The sequence below is a fragment of the Zootoca vivipara genome, chromosome 12 (genome assembly GCF_965207765.1).
Source record: "Zootoca vivipara chromosome 12, rZooViv2.hap1.1, whole genome shotgun sequence".
Taxonomy (NCBI): Eukaryota; Metazoa; Chordata; class Lepidosauria; order Squamata; family Lacertidae; genus Zootoca; species Zootoca vivipara.
The window spans coordinates 1,383,125-1,409,609 of record NC_142595.1 but is presented as its reverse complement, the minus strand read 5'-3'; the positions used below and the strand labels follow the sequence as shown (position 1 = coordinate 1,409,609).

At 47.8% G+C, this 26,485-nt stretch overlaps 2 protein-coding genes across 11 annotated transcripts in view; both read right to left on the bottom strand.

Moving 5' to 3' along the window:
• Window positions 1–2,241: 2,241 nt before the first annotated feature.
• On the bottom strand, window positions 2,242–26,415 carry LOC118095301 (beta-crystallin B3). Its single transcript, XM_035136436.3, has 6 exons — window positions 26,377–26,415; window positions 13,764–13,856; window positions 9,617–9,735; window positions 6,880–7,012; window positions 6,302–6,444; window positions 2,242–2,557 (listed from the first exon to the last, which is right to left on the bottom strand). Exons 2-6 carry the CDS (start codon window positions 13,836–13,838, stop codon window positions 2,392–2,394), a joined length of 636 nt encoding a protein of 211 aa, XP_034992327.1. The 5' UTR covers window positions 13,839–13,856; window positions 26,377–26,415; the 3' UTR covers window positions 2,242–2,391.
• KIAA1671 (KIAA1671 ortholog) overlaps window positions 15,969–26,485 on the bottom strand; it is an 84,981-nt gene continuing 74,464 nt past the window's right edge. For 6 of the 10 annotated variants that reach the window (XM_088655770.1, XM_088655774.1, XM_088655772.1 and 3 more), the window contains 2 exons: window positions 26,377–26,471; window positions 15,969–18,911 (listed from right to left, as the gene is read on the bottom strand). In XM_088655770.1, the coding sequence (XP_088511896.1) occupies window positions 26,393–26,471 (79 nt within the window). In that variant the 3' untranslated portion in view covers window positions 15,969–18,911; window positions 26,377–26,392. The remainder of the gene's footprint in view (window positions 18,912–26,376; window positions 26,472–26,485) is intronic. The other 4 variants (XM_088655773.1, XM_088655775.1, XM_088655777.1 and 1 more) reach the window with 1 other exon arrangement.

Below are 26,485 nucleotides of genomic sequence, written 5' to 3'. Positions count from 1 at the left end.
ATGCATAAGTACCCCACTTTAAAAGGGAGGAGGGCATGGGAGACAACCCCTTGGGGCCAAGGTTCCTTCGCCCCCCCCCAAATTTTTTTGAGGAGGTCAGTCCCGTCCGTCCCCCCCCCCCGCATTGCCATTCAAATAGTGTGCATGTGCTCCACCTTCTGGTTGAAGGTGGTGGTGCTTCCCCCCCCCCAATATTTTAATCAAGTTGGCACCCTTGAGGGAGGGAGGGTCTCTCTCTCTCTCTCTCTCTCTCTCTCTCTCTCTCTCTCTCTCTCTCTGTGTGTGTGTGTGTGTGTGTGTGTGAGAGAGAGAGAGAGAGAGAGAGAAGTGACTCCGGAGTAGGCAGTCTTTGAAGTTGGCGACTCTCTCCTGGTGCACAGAGAGGCGTGGGCGTGGGCAGTGAGGTGGGCAGGGCAGCGTCAGGGGCCGAGGCTGGTGGACCTTCCCAGCTCCAACCCTGAGTGAGGTCCGCGAGAGGCAGAGCCAGTGCTTCACGACCAAGCGGGATCAGGGCACTCGGGTGTGTGTGTGTGCAGGCTCTTTCGCCAGCCCAGGCGCAGCGCCCAACTGCCAGGAAGGCTAAGGGGTGAGGGAGGGCAGCCAGGAGCAGCAGCTGCCCAGCATGCCATCTTCCCTTCCCTGTGGCAGGCAGTGACATAGGAGTGGGGTGTGTGGTGGGTGTGGACCACCCTGGGTGTCATCACTGATGGGGTGTGTGTGACAAAATGGCAAAAATGTCACACAAAAATGTGTGTGTGGTTTTATTATTATTATTATTAAAAAGGCCGCCCGGCACTTTTTGTTGAAAAAATAATTCCCACCCCCACCCCGCTTCTTATGCCACTAGGTGAGGTGTCACACCACAGGGCCTGCAGCGTGCCTGAGGGGGGGGGCAGCGGGTGGACTGCCTGCAAGCTCTGCCCTGCTTCTCCGAGCAGCGTGGGGCTTGCATCTGCCCACCACCTCAGCCCCCTACACCTGAGGGGGAGGTTGCCGAGAGGCTCCACGGAGCGCACCTTCCCTTGGCTCACCCCACCCCCATGGGTGGCTCGCTCCATCCCTGGTTGCAGGATGCTCCCCTCCTGGGGTCTCCAGTAACTGGCCTTCAGAAGCATCACTGGCTCTGACCGTGGAGCCATCCCCGTTGGTGGCCACCCCTGCCTGCTGTGGGAGGGAGTTCCACAATTTATCGAAAGAAAACTATGCGCTGCTTGAAGGGCTTTCTTTTATCCGTCCAGACTCTCCTGACACGCAGCTTCATTGGATGTCCCCAAGTTCTAGTGTCAGGAGAGAGAGAAAAACCTTTCTCTGTCCACTCTCATGCCATGCAGCATTTTGTAAACTTCTATCATGTCACCTGAAATTTCTTTACCAAACTTTATCTGAATGTTGACTCTAGGGCCATCGGAATATGAAGGTGGTCCTCCACCAATGAGCCAGGGGCTTCACCTGCTCCATAATGGCATGCCCATTGGCACCCTCCACAGCTGGCCCAGCTCAAAGCCTGGGGGCCCCTGATGACTCAAACTGAGCGCTCTTGTGCCACTCATAGTTTATGGCCTTCAGCATCTTGGTGGGCTCCCAGACTTGGTGGGCTCAGGAGATTTTGGGTGTGGCATTTTGACCCCACCTCTATGAGAATCTTAATTCTGGAGGTCAGACCACCTCCAGACCTTTATTTCCCATTCCCCCTTTTTTCCGCCTCCATTCCATTCTAGATTAAGCATTTCTTTTATTTCAGTGAATTATAAAAATATACTATGTATTGGGTATGAACTTTTGCATATCCTTGGGTGTGTGTGTGTGTGTGTGTGTGTGATAAAAAAACCTCCTAAGAGACATGATGGATGGAGCTTGGGCTGATGTGAGTGCAAGGGCAAGACTGGATGAACAGTGCTAACTACTGGCAGCCTTGCATTATGGTCTTTTTTGGCACTAGGTGAAGACTTTTTGATTTCCCCATGTGTTTTAAGATCACTTGTGTCTTGATGGTGACCTTTCCTAAGGATTTGGCAGGAACCACCTTTGCTCCCAGTGAACAAGCCATAGGAACATTCAAAGCTGCCTTATAGTGTGCCAGATCATTGGTTCACTTGGCCCGTCCCAGTGTCCACTCTCTGTGGCCATCCCCAGCCCTGTGATCACCTGAGGTCCTTTTCAACTATAGCATTGGGGGACTGACAGGGGACCTGGTGCATGCAAAGTTCTGCCATCAAGTGACAAATCGAGAGGAGGCACAGCAAAGAGCAGAAGCCTTGGAGGCTCAGAACTTTATTGAGAACATTAGGCTTTGTAGTTATTTAGACAGCAAAACCTGGCCTTTTGCCAGCACTTCAGGGGGGGGGTCTCATTTCTGTTTCTTCTCCTTGATGAATGTGATTTGTTATCATTTTAGCTCTCCTCAAAGCAGCCTCTTTTGTGCCATTGCTGGTCCCGGACGCGCCGCACTGACTGGATCAAAGGTTGGCTCGCCTCCCATTCATTCCAGTGGCAGTACTCACCCTTCTCAAAGACGTACTGGCGGCCACGGTACCCGGGATACTCATACCCCACCCATCTATAGAGACAGAGGGGCAAGAGAAGGAGGGCCTGTCAGGATAGGCTCAGCCTGGCATCCTTCCCAACACAGCTCGCCACAGTAACAACTTATTTCCAAAGATCCAAACTACTCATTGAAGCCAGAACTTACATATACGGCCTTTAGGCTCTCAAAAGTTCCTCTCCGAAGACAATTTACAAAATGAAAATAAGATTCAACAAAACAGAGCTATATGGTAGGTTAGGTATTGAAGTAGAAAAAGTTTGGTGTAATATATGAAAAGGATATATATATGAAGCCTCTTTTGGGAAGTAGTTCCACAATCAGGGTATTACAGCTTAAAAGGGCTTCTCCTGTATCCCAACAAAATGTACTTCTCCTGGTGGAAGAACCTGGGCCAAAGGTCTCCCAAGGTAAACCTGATCTGGGGGGGCAGCGCCCCTCCCCGCCCCCAGCTACACCCATGAATGGAGTCCAGCAATGTCTGTTGGGCACTAGCTTGGAGAAAGAATGCTTTCCCTTAATAGGGAGTTAGCAACATCTTGAATTGGGTCCTGAAATTAATTAGATGTCAGCACAAGTACCAGGAAGATAAGATCATCTTGTATCAGTTTTAATTTCCAGGTGTCGTTCAAAGGCAAATTCAGGCAGAATGTGTGTTAGAACAAACTTTAACATAGTTCACAGAATTAGTTCAAAAATCTCTGCACTATGCATAAAAGTAATTCCCATGATTTCTGGTTGAACTGAACTAGGTTTGTTTCTAGTTCATTTTCAATTTCATTTCCTTACACACTTTTTTTACTCTCTAAGTTCATAATTGTTGAGGGAAATGAACTCATTGAGTCACGTTCCACTGTCTATGTGGTTCAATGTCTTCTGAAGTACTGTATATGTCATACTTCAGCACAGTAGCTACTGACATTCTGAATGCTGAATTCCTTCCCGCCCCAGAGGATCATTTAGATAAATTTAACAACATCAGCAGAGCCTGCTGGATCAGACCAAAGAGAGCCACCTGGTACAGCATCCTAGTCTCACAGTGGCCACATAGATGCACTAAAGGGGAGAAGCCCACAACCAGGAGCTTCTAGCAACTGGTATTCAGAAGCATTACGGTACATGAACTCCATTTTTTCTCGAGAAAGATGGATGCCCAACAACTTGAACTAAATTGGGAGCTGAATCACTTTGCTTTGTAAAGGGACAAACATGAACTGGAATTACTTTCTTTTGGGGCATGTCAAACATGATCTAGTATTAGTTCCTTTCAAAAATGAACTTCCCAAACTCTGGTTACAATAATCTAAAATGGATTGGAGCCTGCCCTCTGCCCCCTTCCTGTGGGTTGCTATTTGTATTGGGAGGCAGGGCGGCATGATTTTAAGGACATCCTCAAACTCTATTTATTTTAAAACCCAATCCTTGATTATGCTTGCATATCCTTCAGTTTTGAGCAACACGTTCCAGGTCTCTGAGATTTGTTTGTGATGCAGGCCCTAATTAATTTGCTTACTATGCTTTTGTGGGTCATTTTTAGTTCATTTAAGCCACCACAAAGGCCACCTGACTGGAAAAAAGCAGGATATAAATGCTACAAAGTAATTCATTCATTTATAGATCGCTCACCCATCAGTGTCCTCTGGGTGAACTACATCTCAGTACTGGTCAAATAGTCTTTCAAGATGCTTTCCTGGGCATTTTATGGCCACTTCTGCTGCTTGTTAGTTTTCAACTTATAGACTCACAGAAACATGGAGTTGTAGGGTTGCAAGGGACCCCAATGGTCCTATAAGCCAAATCCCTGTAATGCAGGAATCACAATTTAAGAATCCCTGGCAGATGGCCATCCAACCTCTGCTTAAAACCTCCCGTGAAGGAGAGTTCATCACCTTCTGAGGTGATTTGCCCCACTGACTTACTGTCAGAAAGTTCTTCCTAATGTTTATTCAGAATTTGAATCCAGCTCTCTTTTCATTGCTCATTGTTCATGTCACTTTTTAATTCCCTGTTTTGTGGAATGCTTTCCCCAGGGAAAGATACCAGAGACCAATCCATTTTATTTGCTCAGACCTTGTATATTACTACTTTGCATTTTTACTGTTTTAGAGTATAATCTAATTTTATGCAGCACCTAGAGAGCATTTGTATTGGACATCTAATTAATAAAATAAATAAGACCAAAATATTGCCAAAAGATCTCCAAGCACCCCCAGCTGGCCCACCCACTCTGGTTATAAGAATGATTGTTAATAGATCTTTCTCACTGGCCATTGTCCCTCCTAGAGCCAACTATGCATTACATTATGTACATTCATATTTGAAGCATTTTTACTGCCATCACCCCAAATTCTTCAGCTGGAAAAGACTATCAGAACAGCTTACAAAGATCTATAATGAGACACGGGTGTTGCTTCAGAAATGTGAAAATGGCTCAGGAAGTTGAAGGTTGCTCCTGAAGGAAAGTCTGTTCCAAAATGTGTTTGAGCCAGCACTTTGGAGAATCAGCTCCTCCTTCCTGCATTTTTGGGGTTTCTGTGCCTCCTACCTGTTATTTTCATCTTTTTCTTGGGGGGGGGGGGAGATATGCCCACATGCCAGAATGAGCCAACATCGGTTGGATTACCTTCAGTGAGTTCCATCATTATTTATTCCATACAATTTATATTCCACTTGATCGTAAAAAAAGAAAACCCTCAAAGTGGTTTACAACAAAGATAATACAATAAAATTGTCTATAAGAAGAATTAATAACAATTTAAGACTTTCAAAAGGTTAAAGGCTTAAAGCGGATTAAAACTTGCACCAACTTTCATCTGGGTAAAGGTAAAGGGACCCCTGACCATTAGGTCCAGTCGTGACCGACTCTGGGGTTGCGCGCTCATCTCACATTACTGGCCGAGGGAGCCGGCGTATAGCTTCCAGGTCATGTGGCCAGCATGACAAAGCCGCTTCTGGCAAACCAGAGCAGCACATGGAAACGCCGTTTACCTTCCTGTAGCGGTTCCTATTTATCTACTTGCATTTTTGACGTGCTTTCGAACTGCTAGGTTGGCAGGAGCTGGGACCAAGCAACGGGGGCTTACCCCATCACAGGGATTCGAACCGCCGACCTTCTGATCAGCAAGCCCTAGGCTCAGTGGTTTAACCACAGCGCCACCTGGGTCCCTTTTTCATCTGGGTAGGTTTTTCATCTGGGTAGGTTTGGCTAAACAAAAATGTTTTTAGCAGGGCGTTCTAAAATGTCACAGTTTTTAAATCTTTTATTTGTCAAAGCGGCTGTCTTCCTACTGCTGATGCCATCGGCAGCGCCCTCTGATGTCACCTTTCAACAACTCATTAGGACATAATGTGTCCATATGGCTGTCAAAACCATTTCTTAGCCCTTCCTTAAGGTTAAAAACCCTGAGTGTAGAACTGCCCCAGGTGCTAAAAAGAAAGTACAGATGTCAATAGGCAGGGAGTTCCAGAGTGAGGTGCTGCCACACTAAAATATCCATTTCCTACAAATGTGAAATAGATATTATGGAGCCCCTGCAAGAATGCCAGATCTGCCAATTGCAGTGGTCATAGGGGAAAAGATATGGGGCAAGCTGCTCCCAAATTGTTAAGGGCATTATATACTAATTCTAAGGAAGCTGGTTCAGGGATTTGCTCTCCCAAGAGAAGCAACTATGAAAAGAAGCCCCCTTCTGAAGCAGAGGCACCTCCTCCACCTCTGGCATGGGGCTACAGGATTCCCCCCCCCCGCTCCCTACTTACATTCCATTCAGGGCCTTAATGCTGGCCACACGGTCCTGGAAGCCATGAGCCCACAAGCTGGGGACGTCGTCCTCCACGATCTCCATCTTCCTGCCCCCATAGCTGGTGTTTTCAAAGAGGTGAATCTTGTGGTCTGCACTGTCCTGCAATGGGAACAAGTGATGGGAGCTGGTGTGGAGTGGGGATGACTGAATGGGTCCCTGAACCCTCTCCCCCTGCAACCACATATTCACAGTGAAGAGGGGCACTTGCTATGTACTAGGACACTTGCTATGCATGCAGAAGGCCCTGGTCTCGCCAGTTAGCAGGTGATGAGAAGGAAGCTCTCTCTCTGCCTGAGCTCCTGGAGAGCTGTTGCCAATCAGAGTGGACAGCATGGGGCTAGAAGGATAAATATCCTGAACACAGGATATGCCAATCCATGCTCACCCCAGTGCATTGATAAAGGGAGCATGAACTGGCATACAAGGGCTGCCCAAGGCACTGGGGTGCCCTCCCCCAATGTAGGTCACGACAATAACAGTCCATGGCCACTGCTTTGTCATGGGCAAATATCTGTGACTCCCTGGATGACTTACGATCAGCAGGGGGCGGATGGAGAGGAGGCTGTCGCTGCAGTGGCTGTTTGACCAGGAGTCCCAGTGAGGGTAGTCGCCCTTCTCCAACACAAACTGCTCCCCACTGAATGCCTGACGCTCAAACCCGAGCCACCTGTGGGAGGAATCAAGCCTATTGTTGTTCCTCAGTCAACCTGAGAAGCTTGTCATGTAAAGACTGGTTGCTCCAAATTCAGACCACATGGCTATCACAAGCCAATATTGAATTCCTGTGCAACATTTTCTGAATAATGTATGGAAAAGCAATAAATGTGACCTTTAGGAAGTTTGTAAATAAACCATTTTTAACAAAATAAAAAAATTCCTTCCAGCAGCACCTTAAAGACCAACTAAGTTTTTTATTTTGGTATGAGCTTTCGTGTGCATGCACACTTCTTCAGATACACTGAAATAGAAGTCCCCAGATGCTTATATGTAGAGAAAGGGTGTGGCGGGGTATCACTCAGAAGGGTGGTGGAAATGGGTGATTGACTGACTGATAGCTGTTGACGATAAAAAACTTAGTTGGTCTTTAAGGTGCTGCTGGAAGGAATTTTTTTATTTTGTTTCGACTACATCAGACCAACACGGCTACCTACCTGTAACTAAAACATTTTAAACTTACTAAACATGTGGTCTTTTTCTGTGCTGGGGAAGAGGGGAACTTTGGAAGGAAATTAGAAGGGCATATTTTAAAGGTCTAACAGCCTATATTTCCACACTTTACTTTGCTGTATATTTTGTGATTTTAAATCTCTGCTGGGTTTGTCTCATCAAAGAATACATGCCCCAAACCTGGATGTTGGCATCCAGGAAATTATTCCTTTATATCTATTTTTTCCTTGCCAGCAACAGTTAATTTGCTACCCATTGCTAGAATGTCTGTGTTATCAACATGTGAATGGCCCCTGTAACACTCCCTCTAACTTTTATGTATTAATTTCCCTCTGACCTAGCCCCAGCCATGCAAATATGTACCTGCAACTCCATGCATTTGATGAAAGAGGGCTGCCCTGGGGGCAGTGGGATTACCTTAGGGGTGCAAAGAGGGAAGGGGGGAGGCTGGGGGCTGCTGGAGGTTTAAAAGACTATCAGAGTTTGGGCCTGGAGTGGATCAAGTTCATCGGTTTTGTTAAACTATATAGTTTTAACTGGATTTTGGGAATATGTAAAATTAATTGTTTCTGTTTTGAGTTGTTGTTGTTGTTGTTGTTGTTGTTGTTGTTGTTGTTGTTGTTGTTGTTGTTGTTGTCTTCCTTAGTGGGTTGTGCAAAGCATAATGCTTTCTATGGATAGGGAGCCCTGGGAAGGGGGCTGCGCCACAAGACTCTTGGTTTTTCTGCAAGAGCCTAACATAGGTCGCACAGAGAAAGAGTGCTCAGTAATGCTGCTGGCCCTGTGCACCCACTGAAGAGCCCCCCCCTGTCTTCTGCTGTGGACAACAGCCCTTCACAGGAGAGGAGGGGTTTCAAAAAGCCAGCCTGGGTCCCATAGGGGTCAGTGGAGATAGCTGTCAGTCTTTAGCCATCTGGGACGTTGCTGAAATGGACTTTGCTTTTCCATTCTTCTCAAACGTCTCCTGCATGTGACATCCAGGCTTTATCCCTCCAGCCCCCTCTGCTGCCTCTTAGCAGCCCCAGGTAATCCCTTCAACCTGAACCATTGGTCTGATGTTGGTCTATAGAAGCCTGTGGACAACTAAACATTAGGAAGAACTTCCTGACAGTAAGAGCTGTTCGACAGTGGAACTTGCTGCCAAGGAGTGTGGTGGAGTCTCCTTCTTTGGAGGTCTTTAAGCGGAGGCTTGACAGCCATCTGTTAGGAATGCTTTGATGGTGTTTCCTGCTTGGCAGGGGGTTGGAATGGCTTGTGGTCCCTTCCAACTCTATGACTCTATGATTCTATAGCCAGAACAAGACCTCTAGAAGCTGTGCTGATTGTCAATAAAGAAAAGCACAGTTTTAAAAACAGCAGTTATCATAATCAGCACCATTTTTATCCCCATAACTCAGATGGGAAGGCTGAGGGGCCTGGCTACTTACTGCCCAGGGGTTGGGCTAGATGACCCTTTGGGTCCCTTCCAACCAGGGATTTTTGCAGCTGGAACTCAACAGAACTCAATTCCGGCATATTCAGAGAGGGCACCATTGCCATTATTATAAGAGAACAAAGGAGGTGTTTATGATGAGTTCTGGCACCTATTTTTCTAGAAAAATAGCACTGCTTCCAACTCTACAATTCTATGATTCTGGAAGTGAGTTTGTGACGGGAGCAATTCCCTGATTTGTAGCTCAGCCTCTTAGCCAATTCTCCTCTTGCTCTGCTTGTTCCCCTTGGGATCACCTGGGCACAACATTTAAAACTTTTTTTAAAGGACACACAGCTCTGCCTGTAATTGGCTGCACAGAGCTGAAGGAGGCTTCAGGGAGCTCCCTGCAGCTTTGCAGCCCCTGGGCCTTTCCTGACCAGAACTTTGCCAGCAGTCCAGGCACTAGAAAAAAAGGTGCCTTCAAGGGGCAACTAGGGGCATTATATACCTCTCAAACTACTTTTACTCCTCACAAAAGCTTCTGGGATAAAACCCAGATCAAAATTTGGTGCTTTTTAAAACTAGCTTTCCTTGAGAATGCTCAGATTTCAAGACATGTGCTTCTAGTCCTCAGGAGCGCAGACAGTTCCCCGGTGTGGCTCGCTGCTCTCTCCCATGCTGGGTACTCACGGGCCAGCCTCCACCTGGATGGAGCCCACTTTGTCCAACTCTTTCTCCGTCACGTTGGGGTTCTCGTCTGTGAGCTCACATTTCCTGCCCTGGAAATTCTCCATCTCGTAGAGGGTGACCTAGATGAGGGCACAGAAGCCAAGAGGCCCAACAGCTATCAAAAAGGAGCATGTACTGATGGAGAAACAGTTTTGAGAGAGAAGCTATGAGCCAGCATGGTTGCAGGGGGAGAAAGAAGCATTCCCAGATTGAGACACTCTCCACCAAAGGTGACACAGACACCTTTAGGACAGACAGAGCTGTTTCTCTCTGTGTGGAGGAGGGAAGGCCACAAAACGAAGACTCTCTGAATATGTTTGCAGCTTCCAGCAACTCTTATTTTTCATTTGTATTCCACCTTTCCTCCATGGAGCCTGAGGGGGCATGCATAGTTTTCCCACTCCTCCTTTAATCCCCACAAGTGTGAGATAGGCTAGGCTGAGAGAAGCAGTGAGTAGCCACCAAGGATACCCCGTGAGCCTGGCTGAGTAGGGAATTGAACCCTGGTCTCACGGGTCCTGGTCCAGCACTCTAACCACTGCACTACACCACAATTAAGAAAGAATTGTGAGGAAATTGGAAAGACTTTATTCAGGGACGGACAGTGTTCAAAAAGTAGCTTCTAACAAGGGGCCCAAGAAAGGTGCAGAAAAACTTTTGTTAATGAAAGTTTTATAAGAAAAAACTGCTCCTTTTCCGTTATGGGATATCCAAGTGGGTTCCCTATCGGTTGGAGAAAATAACAGAGGCCAACCAGAGTAGATAAGAGAAGCAAAGTGGCTAGTAAGCCTGGTCTTGATTAACTGTTGCAACAGAGTCTCCACTCCCCACGCACAGGAGGGAGGAGAGAACCCTGAACAATGGTGGGCAAGCTCTTCTACAGACTTTTGAAACTGCCCACCCTGTAGCTCAAGATCCGCCCTAAAACACCATACCGTACATACATCACAGAAGGAGGTGGTCTACAGCACAAATCCTGTCTGCCAGGATACCTAATAATTGTCACTGATTGCATTCCCTGGGCAGCCTGGCCATTCTTTCATGATGGAAGTTCCTGAATGCAGGTCACAGGCTCACCCTATTCATACACATATATGCGTCCTTAAGACAGGATTTGTAAGCAAAAGACAATGGGGGGAATTTCCCATTTGGAAAAGTCAAAATGACTTTAGGATTGCTCTCTCTGACATATGGTATGTATGTGTTTGCTTTGTAAATTTATGAGCATTTAATTTATATTTGAGACCTTAGAATTCTTATAACAAAAGCCTTCCAGAAAAGAGGTGGAAGTGAAGGAGAGGTGTGTGGAAAGTAATAGTTCAAATATGTAGCAAGTGATGGCCAGCTCATTGAAAGATGACAAGGTCTTGAAGATATGATTGCCAGGTCTCCAGGTCTGATTGGAAGCCTCTGGGTTTGCCTCCAGCTGGAGGGCTGGATTCTCAGGGTGGGTGAGTGAGAGCACCTTTATCAATAAGAAAAAATATGAAGAAGACTGTGCATACAGCTTGCAGGCTTCAGCTTGGCAGGAGCTGGCTGCAAATTGGGAGGGGGTCCCTGCCTTCCTTCACTCCCCTCTCCCAAGTAACCTCTGTTTCCTGGGCCTCCTGCCATGACATCACCATTCACCAGGGGCCACTCTTAGGTCTCGGGCCATCACTGGATGAAGGCAACCATCATCACCAGGCCCAGCAAGGCAGCCCAGCCCAGACTGGCAGCCCTGATGCCACTACAAGAACATTCATCCCCAACAGGCTTGGCGCTGGCTGGCTGTGCATATCTGAATACAGGAGACTCTTCAGCAGTCGGCCCAACCATTAGACACAGTGAGGCAGCTGCCTCAAGTACAAGAGTGGTCAGGAGCATCCATCCCAGGCCCTGAGATTTCCAGAGATAGGGAGCAATGCCACAGGCTCAAGAGGGAAGGCAGTTTAATTTAGGTATCCAAACTCTTAGAATCATAGAGTTGGAAGAGACCACAAGGGCCATCCAGTCCAACCCCCTGCCAAGCAGGAAACTCTTGAAGAAGAAGAAGAAGAAAAGGAGCAGAAGGTGGTCTAGTATAAACCACTAGAAAGTTTATACAGACAACCAGTTACGTTGGTGCAGAAACCCTTGGCTGTCTTTGCACACATGCACAGCACATGCATGCAAACACCTCCCACCACAGCTGGCTGTTGTTGGGCAGGAAAGAAGAGGCTGGGGAAAGTGTATGTGGTGGGGAGAAGCTATGGGCCTATGGGGAGCCCAGTGCTTGGGAAGCAGGGAGGGGCCTGAGGAAGGGATGCACCTGTGAGCACCCATACCCTGCCCTAGACGAGCACAATGCCCTCGAGTCCTCACTGGGTGCAAGAGGAGGGTTGAGGAGGTGTGTGTGACTGCCAGCTGCAGGCATAGGAGTCAACTCCTAGGGGCCAAGGGGTCTTTGCCCTCCCTAAAATATTTGAGGGGCTGCCCCCCAAAGTGGATGGGCATTGCCTTTCAAATGGTGTGTGTGCACTGCATCATGTGATCATTATGGGGGTGGGGCTTACCTGCCCCCCATCTTTTATTCAAGTTGCCACCCTGGCTGAAAGAGCCATGGCTAGCAAGGCACATCCTAGCCTAGTGATATGCAGAAATGGCAACCCTGGTGAGAAGTTGCAAGCACAGCGGTACGGACCAGGTCATCATGGGAGGCAAGTGTGCTGCTCCGCCACCTGCCCTGATCCAGCTCACCAAGAGGTGTCGCTTGAGCAGCGAGTCCTGCGCGAGACCCAACTAGTCCCCAGGATTGGGAAAGCAAGGCTGCCGGTCAAAGTGTGGGAGGAGCCGATTGCCCAGCAAGCCCAATTCCAGTCTGAGTGCTAAGTGTTGTAGAGTCAATGTTTTTACACCCTTACAGATTTTGCTCCTGGGACAACCACCCCAACACTATGCCAGCAAACTACATGCTATGGAAAGATAATCACATCACTCCTTGTATGTTTGCTGGTACATGAAGGTTGGGCTGTGCTCAGACTTGCTCTTGGCAAGCAAAAGCTTTGTTGGAGAAGTCAAGAGTGCCATCTCCTGTCTAAATGTAGAACAACCAGCTTTGAAAAAAAATCTGTTTCTAGTAAAACGTGCACCGTGTATTGTTAAAGTAGGTCCAGTCGTGGACGACTCTGGGATTACGGTGCTCATCTCGCTTTACTGTCCAAGGGAGCCGGCGTACAGCTTCTGGGTCATGTGGCCAGCATGATTAAGCCGCTTCTGATGAACCAGAGCAGCACATGTAAACGCTGTTTACCTTCCCGCCGGAGCGGTACCTATTTATTTACTTGCACTTGGTGCTTTCAAACTGCTAGGTTGGCAGGAGCTGGGACCGAGGAACGGGAGCTCACCCTGTCACAGGGATTCGAACCACCGACCTTCTGATTGGCAAGCCCTATACTCTGTGGTTTAACCCACAGCGCCACCCGCGTCCCTACCATGTATTGTTACATGCCCCCTATTCAATCTCTGAGCAGTGAGAGAATCCAGGAGTTCCAGGCGCTTACCTAGGTTGCATTCCTTGGAATGAAGGTCAATGGAGACCCTGGAGTCTTAAGGCTATATGACATTATTTACACATTATTTACAACATGAGCATAAATGGAGGGGCTCACAGCATTAAAACCCCCAAAGATCTTGGTTTCTCCATTAGTCAAGTCAGACTTTGTGATCTAGCCCAGAGCAAGCAGGTCTCTGGGTCTCTGGCTTCCAGCCAGTTTTCAGCTCAAAACCCTCCCTCCCTCCCGGCTATTGTTCTCTTACTTAACAGTTTGGTGAGGGGGCAGAGGAAAGGGCCCCACATCTGCCTGGAGGGCCCCATCATCTAGTTGTTGCCCTTGCAACCTAGCTCTTTTGGGGGGAATGCCAATGAGGACACTTAAGTAGCCAGTTAAGCTTCTCTGAACTTGTCTGAACAGCTTGTCTGAACAGCTCAGCAATATAACCCTTTATTTCTACCCTCACTGGGTACAGGGCCCCAAGAGTGGGAAGGGGCTCAGGGCATCATCCAGACTGACCTCCCAAACTTGTAGCAGTATAAAATCTTCAGGGGCTTTGTGGGACATGGAAGGAATGAAATCACCACTTGCCATACCTTGTAATTTGGCCCCATTTCCTCTGGACTCTCCGCAGCAGTCATCTCCTCCATTGGGGTCTGTTGTTCAGTCATGGTGTCTGCAATCAAACCCTGCCCCGCCCCCGCGCAGGTTAGAGATGGTTATTGCTCCAAGGAGGGAAATCCTCTCTGCCAAAGATTTCTGCCAGGCTCTCTGACTTTGCCAGAGAGCATGAGAATGAAGAGACCATCATCTGCACAAGGAGACTCGCAATCTCCAGCTGTTTCCACCATCAACCCACCAACTCTGCGGTAAGATTCCTCTCAGCACTCTGCCCACCCACTGACCCAGAGGGAGTTGTAGTTCAAGACACCACCTCAAGCGCAGCTTCCTTCAGGTTTCATTGCCGTCTTGGAATTCCACTGCCTGGTGTTCCAGTTCTCCACCCTCCTAAGAATTATTTGGCCTTCCCTCACTGCTGTTGCTGGTACAAAGACAGGTGCCATTACTGTACAGACAACTTACCGTCTTTAGGTCTCATCTACCCCTTTTTTTGGCTGTGGATCAAAGGCTTAAATAAAGCACTTATATGTACCCTGCAGAATTTCCACAAGCATGACATTCAAAAGCTTTTGCTGGAGGGAGGGAGGGAGGGAGGGAGGGAGGGAGGGAAGCGCCATGCAAAGGACTCCAGGGTAACCATGTGGGTGTCTAGCGAGGACACATTCATACCTCCTTTCCCAGATGCTGTTGGAAACTCTGACAGGCAGGCAGGCAGGCAGGGGAAGCAGGCACGGCTATTTATGTGTTTGCCTGAGCACAGCCCGGACTTTCGAGGGGTGCTGAGGCAGCAGCCACTCCATCCAGCAGACCCCACCCATTGCCTTTCACTTCAATAGTGAGGGCTCCACTCCACAATTTGGAGCCATTATGCAGAGGCCTCAGCCCGCCCGCCTGCCCGCAAGTCAGCCCATCAGCATGTTGGCACTGCTCCTTGCCAGAACCTCACAGAAGTTCTGGGTCAGCAGCTTTCCCAAGGGGTTCACCCCGAACCAAAGCCCTTTCAGCAGCAGCAAACACTGTCGAGGAGGGCCTTTCCATTGAAAGGAGCAAGAATTCTGTGCCTCTAGTCTCAGGTTGCTGGTCTTTAAAAGGCAGGCTCATGAGAATCCTCATCCAGGTTATTAAAACTATGTGTTTATTCTAGCGAGTGAAAGTGACTTGAACCAGCAATGTAAGGAGGATATTACAAGCTGGAACATGTGCAGAGAAGGGAAACCAAGATGATCAAGGGTCTGGAAGCCAAGCCTTATGAAGAATGGTTGAAGGAGTTGGGTATGTGTAGCCTGGATGAAAGGAGCTATGATTGTTATCTTCAAATATCTTAAGAGCTATCACACAGAAGATGGAGCAAAGCTTGTTTTCTCCTGCTCTGGAGGGTAGGACTCGAACCAATGGCTTCAAGTTCAAGAAAGGAGATTCCAGCTAAACACCAGGAAGAACTTTTTGACAGTAAGAGCTGTTTGGCAGTGGAACGGACTCCCTTGAGAGGTTGTGGACTCTCCTTCACTGGAGGTTTCTAAGCAGAGGTTGCATGGCCATCTGTCACAGCTGTTTTAGTTGAGATTCCTGCATTGCAGGGGGTTGGACTAGATGGCCCTTGGTGTTCCGTCCAACTGTGCAATTCTATGATTCTATGAATTTTGGTCTGTCTGTTTTGCATGTCTATGCATCTTCCTCTAGGTGCCAACCAGACCTGCTTAGCTTCAGCAAAGTGGGGATTGCATCACAACACTCATTCAGATCATTCTCTGAAGCCAGCAACTTGTGGTCTTGCAACTTGTGTGGAATTGTTTTGCTGTGCTTCAAGGGGCCGTATGCAGCCATCATCTGGTAGGATGCAAGAGCTGGAACTGGGAGCCCAGACCCAAACTGGTATAGCTGCCACCTCAGGAGAAAGAAAGGGCCCTGCCAAACTCCCACCTCTAGTCTTCTCTCCTTCCCAAACTATGTGTATGGGGTGGGGGAGAAAGAGGGCAGGGATGCTGGGACTCTTCTTCAGCTACCTGTTCCCTCTTTCTGGCTACCTCAGAGAGCGAGCAAGCAAGGCTGCAGCAGCTGAACAACCCCCCCCCTCCATCCTGTTCTGAGAGAGTAACATTTAAAAACAGAGGAAGACTATGGAGTCTTCTATGGGAGAGGAAAACCTTCTGCTTCAATAAATGAAAGATGGACATGCAAAGTCATTCTGAATGCTGTTTTTAATCAGATATAGTTGTCCAAACATTTCTTAGTAGTAAAACTACTAAAATACAGAATTTCAGTGCCTTGCACAAGCACAAAAGGGAATCCGTGTGTGTATAGATTCAGAGGAATTTGCCATGATGCCACCTTAATCCCGCTCCTTTGTGCAGAGCCAGCTCCCCGGGGAATCCAGGGCTCAGCTGCCCAGGCACTGCAAACATTCCAACAAACCCCCTGCCTCCCCCCCCCCATGACAGAGATGCTGTGGATGCCCCAAACTTTGCTGCAGGCCCTCTCATCCCAGCAAAATGTTTCTGCTAGGCTGGGAAGGAGTCTGTAGGGTGTGTGTGTCTGTGTGCATACTCAGTGCAATTTAAGGAAAGGCTTCTAACACACATTAGAGTCACAGGCGGAAATCAAATCAAATGAGAACACCAGGACAAAAAATCATTTTTTTAAGCGAAGGAAATGGGAAAATTGTTAGCACCTTCAGGGGCATTTGGGTGCCAATCTCATTTGCCACTACAGCACAGCCAACCCACCTAGCAAGCAAAACAAACAGACAAGGGCCAAACCAAAATATCCTGAGTCTTAGGAAGTGGCAAGGTCTGGGGGGAAATCTATACCCACAGCTACTTGAAAAGGAGGGGCATTGTGTGACAGCATCTCTCTAATCCCCTGGGTAGTGGCACACCCACACCCTTCCCAAACCATGCAACAACCCCTGTGAGCTGGGAGTGGGGTGAGGATGCTGCTAAGCAACACTGAGGACCCCAGGATACATCCTCCGTGGTGCCCAGATAGCAAAATATCACTGCTATTCCTACTCTGAGAGGAACCCATGGGAGGCATCTGGTTTAAGAGAGGCAGATCCCCAGGGGATGTAGAGGTTCTTCTGCCTCATCCCAAGCAAGAAGGTGCTCCATCACAGGCACAGCCACTTAGCTGAGGAGTGGTCTCCTGAAAGGGAGGGGCTGATTGGGAGACAGCACCATTTGCATGGCGCTTGGGCATAGGCCGAAGACCAAAAACACCCAGGTGGGGCAGGGCAGGGCAGGGAATAGCAGAAAAAGCCAATTATGTGAGGAATTGGCACAGATGTCTGAAAGCCCACAAGGGCAAATTGGGGGTGCTCATCTGCCAACAGCTGCCCTTCAGCGTTAGGCCTAGATCAGTGGGATGCCTCCCCTGCCCGTTCCTAAGGGTCACTGTAGATGCATTTTTGTCCTCCCAACAGGACTCTGTACTTGTGAGACACTGCTCAGCAGTGAAATCTTCTGCCCACCACAGACCGTGTGTCCGTGGAGGACATCTGTGCAATGCAATAGAAATCTGTCCAGTTCTGTGACAATATAAACTTTAATTTTCTGAAAATAGAACATTTCTGGGAAGAGCACTTGGGATAATGATATTTTCTTAACACAGCCTCCATCCAAAAAAGGAATCCCAAACATGGGGGCTTTGGGTAAGGAAACATCCTTTAAACAACAACAACAGAGAAATCTCACTATGGAAGGAAGAAGCTTGCAGATCCTTCATGGGAACTTGTTCTGGTAAAGAGGCAAAAGCAGAGACTCAGCAACGGAAAAGACCAAAAAGGAAGGAAGGAAGGAAGGAAGGAAGGAAGGAAGGAAGGAAGGAAGGAAGGAAGGAAGGAAGGAAGGAAGGAAGGAAGGAAGGAAGGAAGGAAGGAAGGAAGGTGCTTCGCAGGGCATGATTCACCTTCACCCCCCCTTGGACGAGAATGAGCGACCCCCGGATTTCTTTTGACAGATTGTGACAAGTCTGTCTCCAAGAATGCTTGGAGACCACAGGCAGGGACCCTAAGCTCCTTCACTGATATCATCCAAGTTTAACATTTGTGGGGAAATGCACACTTCTGCAACTGAACTTTTGAAATAACCAGAGGAATATAAACTATTTATTTACCCCTTTATTTACAGAAGGAAAAAACTAAATCATCCAGCAAGAGAACCCAGCAGGGTTCCTACGCAGCCCTGATCCTGGCAAGGTGAGACTTCCCTTCTTTTTTCAGTAAATAATGAGGGGTGGGCAACCACCCCTCAGATTATTTGCAACTATTTTAATGAGTTACAGGTAGGTAGCCGTGTTGGTCTGAGTCGAAGCAAAATAAAAAATTCCCTCAGTAGCACCTTAAAGACCAACTAAGTTTATATTTTGGTACCAAAATATAAACTTAGTTGGTCTTTAAGGTGCTACTGAAGGAATTTTTTATTTTAATGAGGACTGTCTGATGTTATTGCTTTATCCCTCTAGAAAGGGGATGCTCATTACTCTGTGTGCTGACAAAACACACGCACATACAATCTCACTTAAACGATAAAATCTCATTTGATCCTAAAAAAGAAAGAAAGAATATATATCACATTGTCTTGGCGGAACAGATGATCCACAAAGTTAATACCAGCCAATCAAAATTTTCTTAAAAAATAATCAGTCAAGTTTCCTCTTTCAATATGGCAGTAAACATAATCTGTTTCTTCCTCTTTCCACTTCCCATCCTCAGACAGGAACAAGTCTTTTCGCAAGAGACCAGCCCATAAGTTCATCTGCTACAACATCCTCTCTTTGTTCATAAGCCAACCCAGAGCAGGTTGGTGTGCCCAATTCCCCAGCCAGAAGGCCATTGTGTCAGGCACAGCACCACCCCACCCCCGGTAGCTGGAGTGGGGGGGCGGCAGCTCTGCAGCACAACTAGGAGGCCACGACAGCCACAGCTGCAGAGGGGCGGAATGGATCCTGAGGAGTCGGACAGCCTCCCACATCAGGCCCACCAAGGACTATGGAGAAACTTTTCACACCAGATGGAAAGGCACTGCGCACACAGGCGTCAGGGTGGGAAGCAGCAGCAGCAGCAGCAGTGGAGAGGGGCATGAGCAAGTTAAGGCTTCTTCTGTCTTCCAAGTCACCCGGACTTCCACCTGGAAAGTTGGGGGAGAAACACTATTTCATATCTGCTGGTGGAATAAGGCCTTCTTCACACAGTGCATAATTAAACCGTGGAACTCGCACAGACAGCAGGCAGCAATGGCCACCAACTTGGACGGCTGTTGATGGCTTAGAATAATAGGATCACAGTTGGAAGAGACCACAAGAGCCATCCAGTCCAACCCCCTGCCAAGCAGGAAACACCATCAAAGCATACCTGGCGCCGTGGTGCGATGGATCCCCCCCCGCCCCGTTTCCCAGCAGGGCGGGCGGGCGCAGGGCGGCTGCTGCCTGGACGGACGGCGCCTTGCGCCACACAGCCTGGCCGTAGGACCGGCCCTGGGCCAGGTGGCGCTACCCGCCCCCTGTTGCGACGCCCCTGCGCATGGCATAGGCGGCCTGGAGCCGCTGAGCAGCTGAGAGGCGCGCCTGGGGCTGCATCCGCTGCGCCGCGGCGCCCCTGGTGGCCTGGTGCCCCGCGCCACTGGACCCGGGCCTAGAGACAGCCCTGTTCCTGACAGATGTCTGTGAAGCCTCTGCTTAAAGACCTCCAAAGGAGGAGACTCCACCACACTCCTTGGTAGCAAATTCCACTGATGAACAGCTCTTGCTGTCAGGAAGTTCTTCCTAATGTTTAGGTGGAATCTTCTTTCTTGAAGTTTGAATCCATTGCTCCGTGTCCACTTCTCTGGAGCAGAAAACAACCTTTCACCCTCCTCTATATGACATCCTTTTATATATTTGAACATGGCTATCATATCAGCCCTTAACCTTCTCTTCTTCAGGCTAAACACACCCAGCTCCCTAAGCCGTTTCTCATAAGGCATCATTTCCAGGCCTTTGACCAATTTGGTTGCCCTCCTCTGGACACGTTCCAGCTTGTCAGTATCCTTCTTGAACTGTGGTGCCCAGAACTGGACACAGTACTCCAGGTGAGGTCTGACCAGAGCAGAATACAGTGGTACTATTACTTCCCTTGATCTAGATGCTATACTCCTATTGATGCAGCCCAGAATTGCATTGGCTTTCTTAGCTGCTGCATCACACTGTTGACTCATGTCAAGTTTGAGGTCTACCAAGACTCCTAGATCCTTTTCACATGTACTGCTCTCAAGCCATGTGTCACCCATCCTGTATTTGTGCCTTTCATTTTTTTTTGCCCAAGTGTAGTACTTTATATTTCTCCCTGTTCAAATTCATCTTGTTTGCTTTGGCCCAGTTCTCTAATCTGTTAAGGTCATTTTGAAGTATGATCCTGTTCTCTGGGGTATTAGCCACCCCTCCCAATTTGGTGTCATCTGCAAACTTGCTCAGGATGCCCTCAAGCCCATCATCCAAGTCATTGATAAAGATGTTGAATAAGACTGGGCCCAAGACAGAGCCCTGTGGCACCCCACTAGTCACTTCTCTCCAGGATGAAGAGGAGCCATTGATGAGCACCCTTTGGGTTCGGTCAGCCAGCCAGTTACAAATCCATTGAATGGTAGCATTGTCTAGCCCACATTTTACTAGCTTCTTTACAAGAATATCATGGGGCACCTTGTTAAAGGCCTTGCTGAAATCAAGATATGCTACATCCACAGCATTCCCTTTATCTACCAGGCTTAGTCTGACATGACCTATTTTTCAGAAACCCATGCTGACTTTTAGTGATCACAGTGTTCCTTTCTAGGTGCTCACAGAATGCTTAATGATCTGCTCTAGAATCTTTCCTGATATTGATGTCAGGCTGACTGGGCGGTGATTGTTTGGGTCCTCTCTTTTCCCCCTTTTGAATATAGGGACAACATTTGCCCTCCTCCAGTCTGCTGGGACTTCGCCTGTTCTCCAGGAATTCTCAAAGATTACTGTCAGTGGTTCTGAAATCACCTCTGCCAGTTCTTTTAATACTCTTGGATGTAGTTCATCTGGCCCTGGAGACTTGAATACATCTAAACTAGCCAAGTCTTCTTGTACTACCTCCTTACTTGTTCTGGGCTGCGTTTCCCCTGCTGAATGATCGGCTCCATATTCTTCAGGTCGGGCATTGTTTTCTTTTTTGGAGAAGACTGAGGCAAAGAAGGCATTGCGGATTTCTCCCCTTTCTCTGTCCCCTGTTTGCATTTCACCATCTTCTCCTCTAAGTGACCCCACTGTTTCCTTCTAGCCACAGTGGCTCTGCTCTGCCTCCACAGTCAGAGGCAGCAATGCTTCTGAATCCCAGCTGCGGGAAAGGGCTGCTGCGTTCATAGGAGCAGTGCATCTTTATGAGCTGGGTTTCCCTCCTGCGCTGTGCTTCCCTCATTAGGGTCTAACTTAACCCATGGGGAGAAAGTGACGGAAGACATGTTTTGCATGCAGAGAGCTTCAGGTTCATTCCTTGTCATTTCCATTAGAATAAGAGCAGGTGGCTGGTAATGGAGAGGAACTTTCTTTGCCAGAGACTCTGGAGAGCCCCTGCAAACCAAAGGAGGTCATGCTTTCATATTATTATTATTATTATTATTATTATTATTATTATTAAAAATAAGAAATTATTATTACTATTTTTATTATTCAGCTGCTAACAACCCTCTTCAAATTCCTGATAGCCATCTTCAAATATCTCAAGGGCTGTTACAGGGAAGATGGTGCAAGCTTGTTTTCTCCTGCTCTGGAGGGTAGGACCTGAACCAATGGATTCAAGTTCCAAGAAAGAAGATTCAGACTAAACATCGGAAAAAACTTTCTGATAGTCTCCCTTGGGAGGTGGTGGACTCTCCTTCCTTGGAGGTTTTTAAGCAGAAGTTGGATGGCCCTTTGTCACGGCTGTTTTAGTTGAGATTCCTGCATTGCAGGGGGTTGGGCTAGATCAGGCATCCCCAAACTTGCACCTGCTAATTCCAACAGGCAGGAGTGGCCCATTTCACCACCTGAAGCAAAATGGGAATTGCTCCTTCCTTCCTTCCCCCTCCCCACCCCACCCCTTCCACCACAGGAGCCTTGGCATTTGCAAAGCATTGCTGATGTGTTTCTCTGCATGCGGACGGGTAAGCCGAGTGATGGCACCTCCTGCTGGAAGACCCCCCTCTCACCAGTGAGAGGGAGACATTCTGGGAGCAGGAGAAGCAGTGGGGCAGGTGGAGAACCACCTCTTGCATGTTGTGCATTGAAAGAAAACTACGGTATATGGAAATGATATACCAGTGGTATTTGACACCTACTAAACTGGCAAAAACGTATAGGACAAGTACAAATACCTGCTGGAAATGTAAAGAAAAAGAAGGTACCTTTTACCATATGTGATGGAACAGTAAGGTAATAAAAGCTTTCTGGGAGATGGTATATAATGAAATGAAAAAAATGCTTAAAATAACCTTTGTTAAGGAACCAGAAGCTTTTCTATTAGGAACTTGCTGGCCCAGCCACGCGTTGCTGTGGTTCTTTCCTGTGATTCCCCCCACTCTCTCCGGACACATGACTTATCCTGCCCCTTCCTCCCCCACCCCCATTTCATCCCTGTGACTGCCCCCACCCTGTCCTGGCTCATGAGCTATCGAGCCCCCCCCCTCCAGCACATCCCTGTGACTGGCCCCACCCTGTCCTGACTCATGAGCTATCGAGCCCCCCTCCCCCACCCACCCCGTCTGAGCCCTCTGTTGTCTCCGGGGAGTGTTGGCCCCTAACCCCTGTTTCTCCATACCTTGGCCCCCACCCTTGGAGAAGGAACTGTCAGTTTCTGGGTTCTATTTCCCAGTATTTACTTTTGTCTGAGCCCTCTGTTGTCCCCGGGGAGTGTTGTCCCCTCCCCCCTGTATCTCCATACATTGGCCCCTGCACACGCATCGTGAACATTTATATATACAGTATATAGATTAAACATGAGAAGCAGAAGTTACTATTGTTTAATTTTATTTAGTGGGTATTGTATGATTTGAGCGTTGTGTGTTTTGTGGTTTGTTTGTTTGTTTGTTTTGGTTATTTGGATTTTCTAATATTGGAGTAGGTGTTTTGAATGTAGGATGTGGTATTGGTTTTTTTTACTGTGCTGTTTGCAATATTTTATTTCTCTAGTTGGGGTTGTCATTTATTTTGGCGTGTAGTGTATGATTTTGGTGTGGGTGGTTGTTTTTTTGGTTTTGGTAAGTGAGAGGGCTTGCAGAGAGCAGCCCACTCTGCTTACTTCCATCAGATGGGAGAGCAGCAGCAAGTCTGGGAGTTTAAATCAGGAACAGGAAGGGTTAAGACGGGTCCAGGGCTCTGCAGAGTCCTGGTGGCTCAGCTCCAGGTTGGTAGCAGGGAAGCAGGGGAGGAACTAGCTTCAGCAGGGGCTGGAAAGGAGGGAGTAAGTAGAAGGGCACCTCAGGAGCCTGTTTTGGGACCACGGAGGACCCATAGAGCAAGGAGGAGGGGCGTTTGGATGCCCAGTCTTAAAAGGGGGGTCAGAGCCCACGAGACGCCATTGTGGGCTTCTGCCCCATGCAGAGCAGACATGATTTGAGACATCTCACCACTGTATATAGCATGCACAATAAAACACTGAAAATCCAGAGGATGTGTGGAGTGCTTACTCGGGAGTAGCCAACACCCACCTGTGACAGTTTTTTAAATTTTTGGTATAATTTTTTGGAATGTAGGATGGGATGCATTTTGTTTTTTTAATGTGTTGTTTGTAATGTTTTATTATTTTTATGGTTTTTATTGTGGGTATAATTGAGGAGTATTTGGTGTTGAGGAAGGTGGGGAGAGGTCCGTTTGGGCAAAGAAAAGGATTGGGGGGGTGATGATGCACCCCGGGACCCAGAGAACTACTTTAAAAATCCCAACCGGTGTGTGTGTGTGTGTCAAATAGCTAAGCCCCACAGCCCCGTAGCAACAGAAGGCACGTTTCGAAGCGCCCGAGCTGTTCGGTTCCATAAAAAAACCCAGGAAATGGTGAGGGGAAGGTAGGGAATTGTAAATGGGGGGGGGGGGATTGGCCACTGCAAATATCCGAGGACTTAAACTGGGGAGAGAAAGTGCATGGTTGTTGTTGTTTTTTTAAAGACGCAGAGGCTGGCAATCAGTCATAGCATAAAGCCTAGGTTAAAAGGGGCACGACTGCCCTTACTTAAAATGGCCGCCGTAGCCTCGCATGTGACACAATGCCCACTAAATTAAAAAGCAAAAACCCCTCACCGTGCCCCCAAGTGCGTGTTAGGGGAAATGATGAACAACTGCCTAATGCTGCCAGGCATTTATTAATGCAGCCGCCGGGAGAGGCTTTGGGCTTGGGCTTTGGAGGTGGAAGGGCCGTTTTGGCGGTCGGCCTACTCAGTTTTCCCTGTCCCAACCCACCCCCCACTGCTTTGGCTGACTCAGGGTGTCCCCCCCCCCAATGGCTATGTGTTTCCCCACCTCCCTTTGTTGTGCCTCATCCCTGTGCACCCTCCCCCCATTGTGAAAGGCCCTATTCTGTTTGTTTTTCCCTGCTTGGCAATGCTGCGGCCTATTGAAAAAGCTGAGCCTTGTTGCTGCAAAAGGACTGTTTTCAGTTGGTTGCTGTGGAATTTTGTGATGTCATCTGGCAGCGCAGCTGCTGGAGTCTTCAGAGCTTCTGGTGGTGATGTTTAAATTGGGCGCCACTTTTTTGTGTGTTTAATCATTATTTTAGGTATGAAAGGTTTGCTTTTGGGGGGGGGGAATTATGCCTGATCCCTCTCTGATGGGCATGGAACGTTGTGGCCAAATTTGCTACATTATGGTTCAGCAGTTACGGAGAAAGGCTGTTTCATCCGAGTGCGCAATGCCTACATTTATTTATATATATAGATTACAGGTACCAACATTCCAAAGGAATAGAAAAGACTTTTCATGTATGGAACAACAGCCGCCCAGATGTTACTAGCCCAGAAATGGAAAGAACACAAAGTCCCTACCAGGAGTGGCAAACCAAGCTGATAGACTATGCTAAGATGGCAAAACTGACTGGAAAACTCAGAAACCAAGAGGACAAAAACTTTATAAAAGAATGAGAAAAATTTATAAGTTATTTAGGAAACCACTGTAAGCAGATGGAAACATTAGCAGGATTTTGATTTCACTTGTACCGGTAACAATTACCATGTATAATATGGATTGATATAAAAGTTGGAGTAGCGAAGAATATGTAGTATTAAATGCAGTGATGACCAAACTTGGCCCTCCAACTGTTTTGAAGGAGCGTCTCCACCTCCATCATTCTGCCCGGACACTGAGGTCCAGCACAGAGGGCCTTCTGGCGGTTCCCTCGTTGAGAGAAGCCAAGTTACAGGGAACTAGGCAGAGGGCCTTCTCAGTAGTGGCACCTGCCCTGTGGAACGCCCTCCCATCAGATGTCAAAGAGAAAAACAACTACCAGTTGTAATACTTAGTTGTACCAGTTGTAACATTTCTTCTTCTGAAGAAGTGAGCATGCACACGAAAGCTCATACCAAAATAAAAACTTAGTTGGTCTTTAAGGTGCTACTGAAGGAATTTTTTTATTTTGCTTCGACTCAGACCAACATGGCTACCTACCTGTTACCAGACTTTTTGAAGACATCTGAAGATAGCCCTGTTTAGGGAGGCTTTTAATGTTTAATAGATTATTGTATTTTTTCTGTTGGAAGTGGCTGGGGAAACTCAGCCAGATGGGCAGGGTATAAAGAATAAATTATTATTATTATTATTATTATTATTATTATTATTATTATTATTTTGGGACAACTCCCATCATCCCTAGCTAACAGGACCAGTGGTCAGGGATGATGGGAATTGTAGTCTCAAAACAGCTGGAGGGCCAAATTTGGCCATCACTGATTAAATGTTTAAAATGGGACCCCATGGAGGTCCTGAGATTTGGAGGAATCTCTATATATGGATATATATTTGGAAACTGTTTTTATAACTTTGTATTTGTAAAGCCAAGGGACCCAGGTGGCGCTGTGGGTTAAACTACAGAGTCTAGGGCTTGCTGATCAGAAGGTCGGCGGTTCGAATCCCTGCAACGGGGTGAGCTCCCGTTGTTCGGTCCCTGCTCCTGCCCACCTAGCAGTTCGAAAGCACATCAAAGTGCAAGTAGATAAATAGGAATCACTCCGGCGGGAAGGTAAACGGCGTTTCCGTGCGCTGCTCTGGTTCTCCAGAAGCAGCTTTGTCAAGCTGGCCACATGACCTGGAAGCTGTCTGCGGACAAACGCCGGCTCCCTTGGCCTATAGAGCGAGATGAGCGCCGCAACCCCAGAGTCGGACACGACTGGACCTGATGGTCAGGGGCCCCTTTACCTATTTGTAAAGCCAACTAAAAATGATTTTAAAACAAAAACAAAAAGTTTCTAAAAAATGCTTGCCCCCCCCAGCACCTGGAATCCAGAGCTCCTCAATGAGACATCATGGCTGATGCCCCCTGGTTGCCCTGCCCTTCCCCCCCTGCATTGGGCCAGGCTCATTTGCTCTGCAGACCCTCTTCTACTCAACAGGAAGCTAACCCCATCGCTTTACCTCCAGACCTCGGTTGTCACACTTGGTTCTCGTATTGGCTCTGCCTCTTCTTGGACTTCAGCTCCTTCAGCCACTGTGGAGACTGCTCCTCCGACCTGGAATGTAGGAA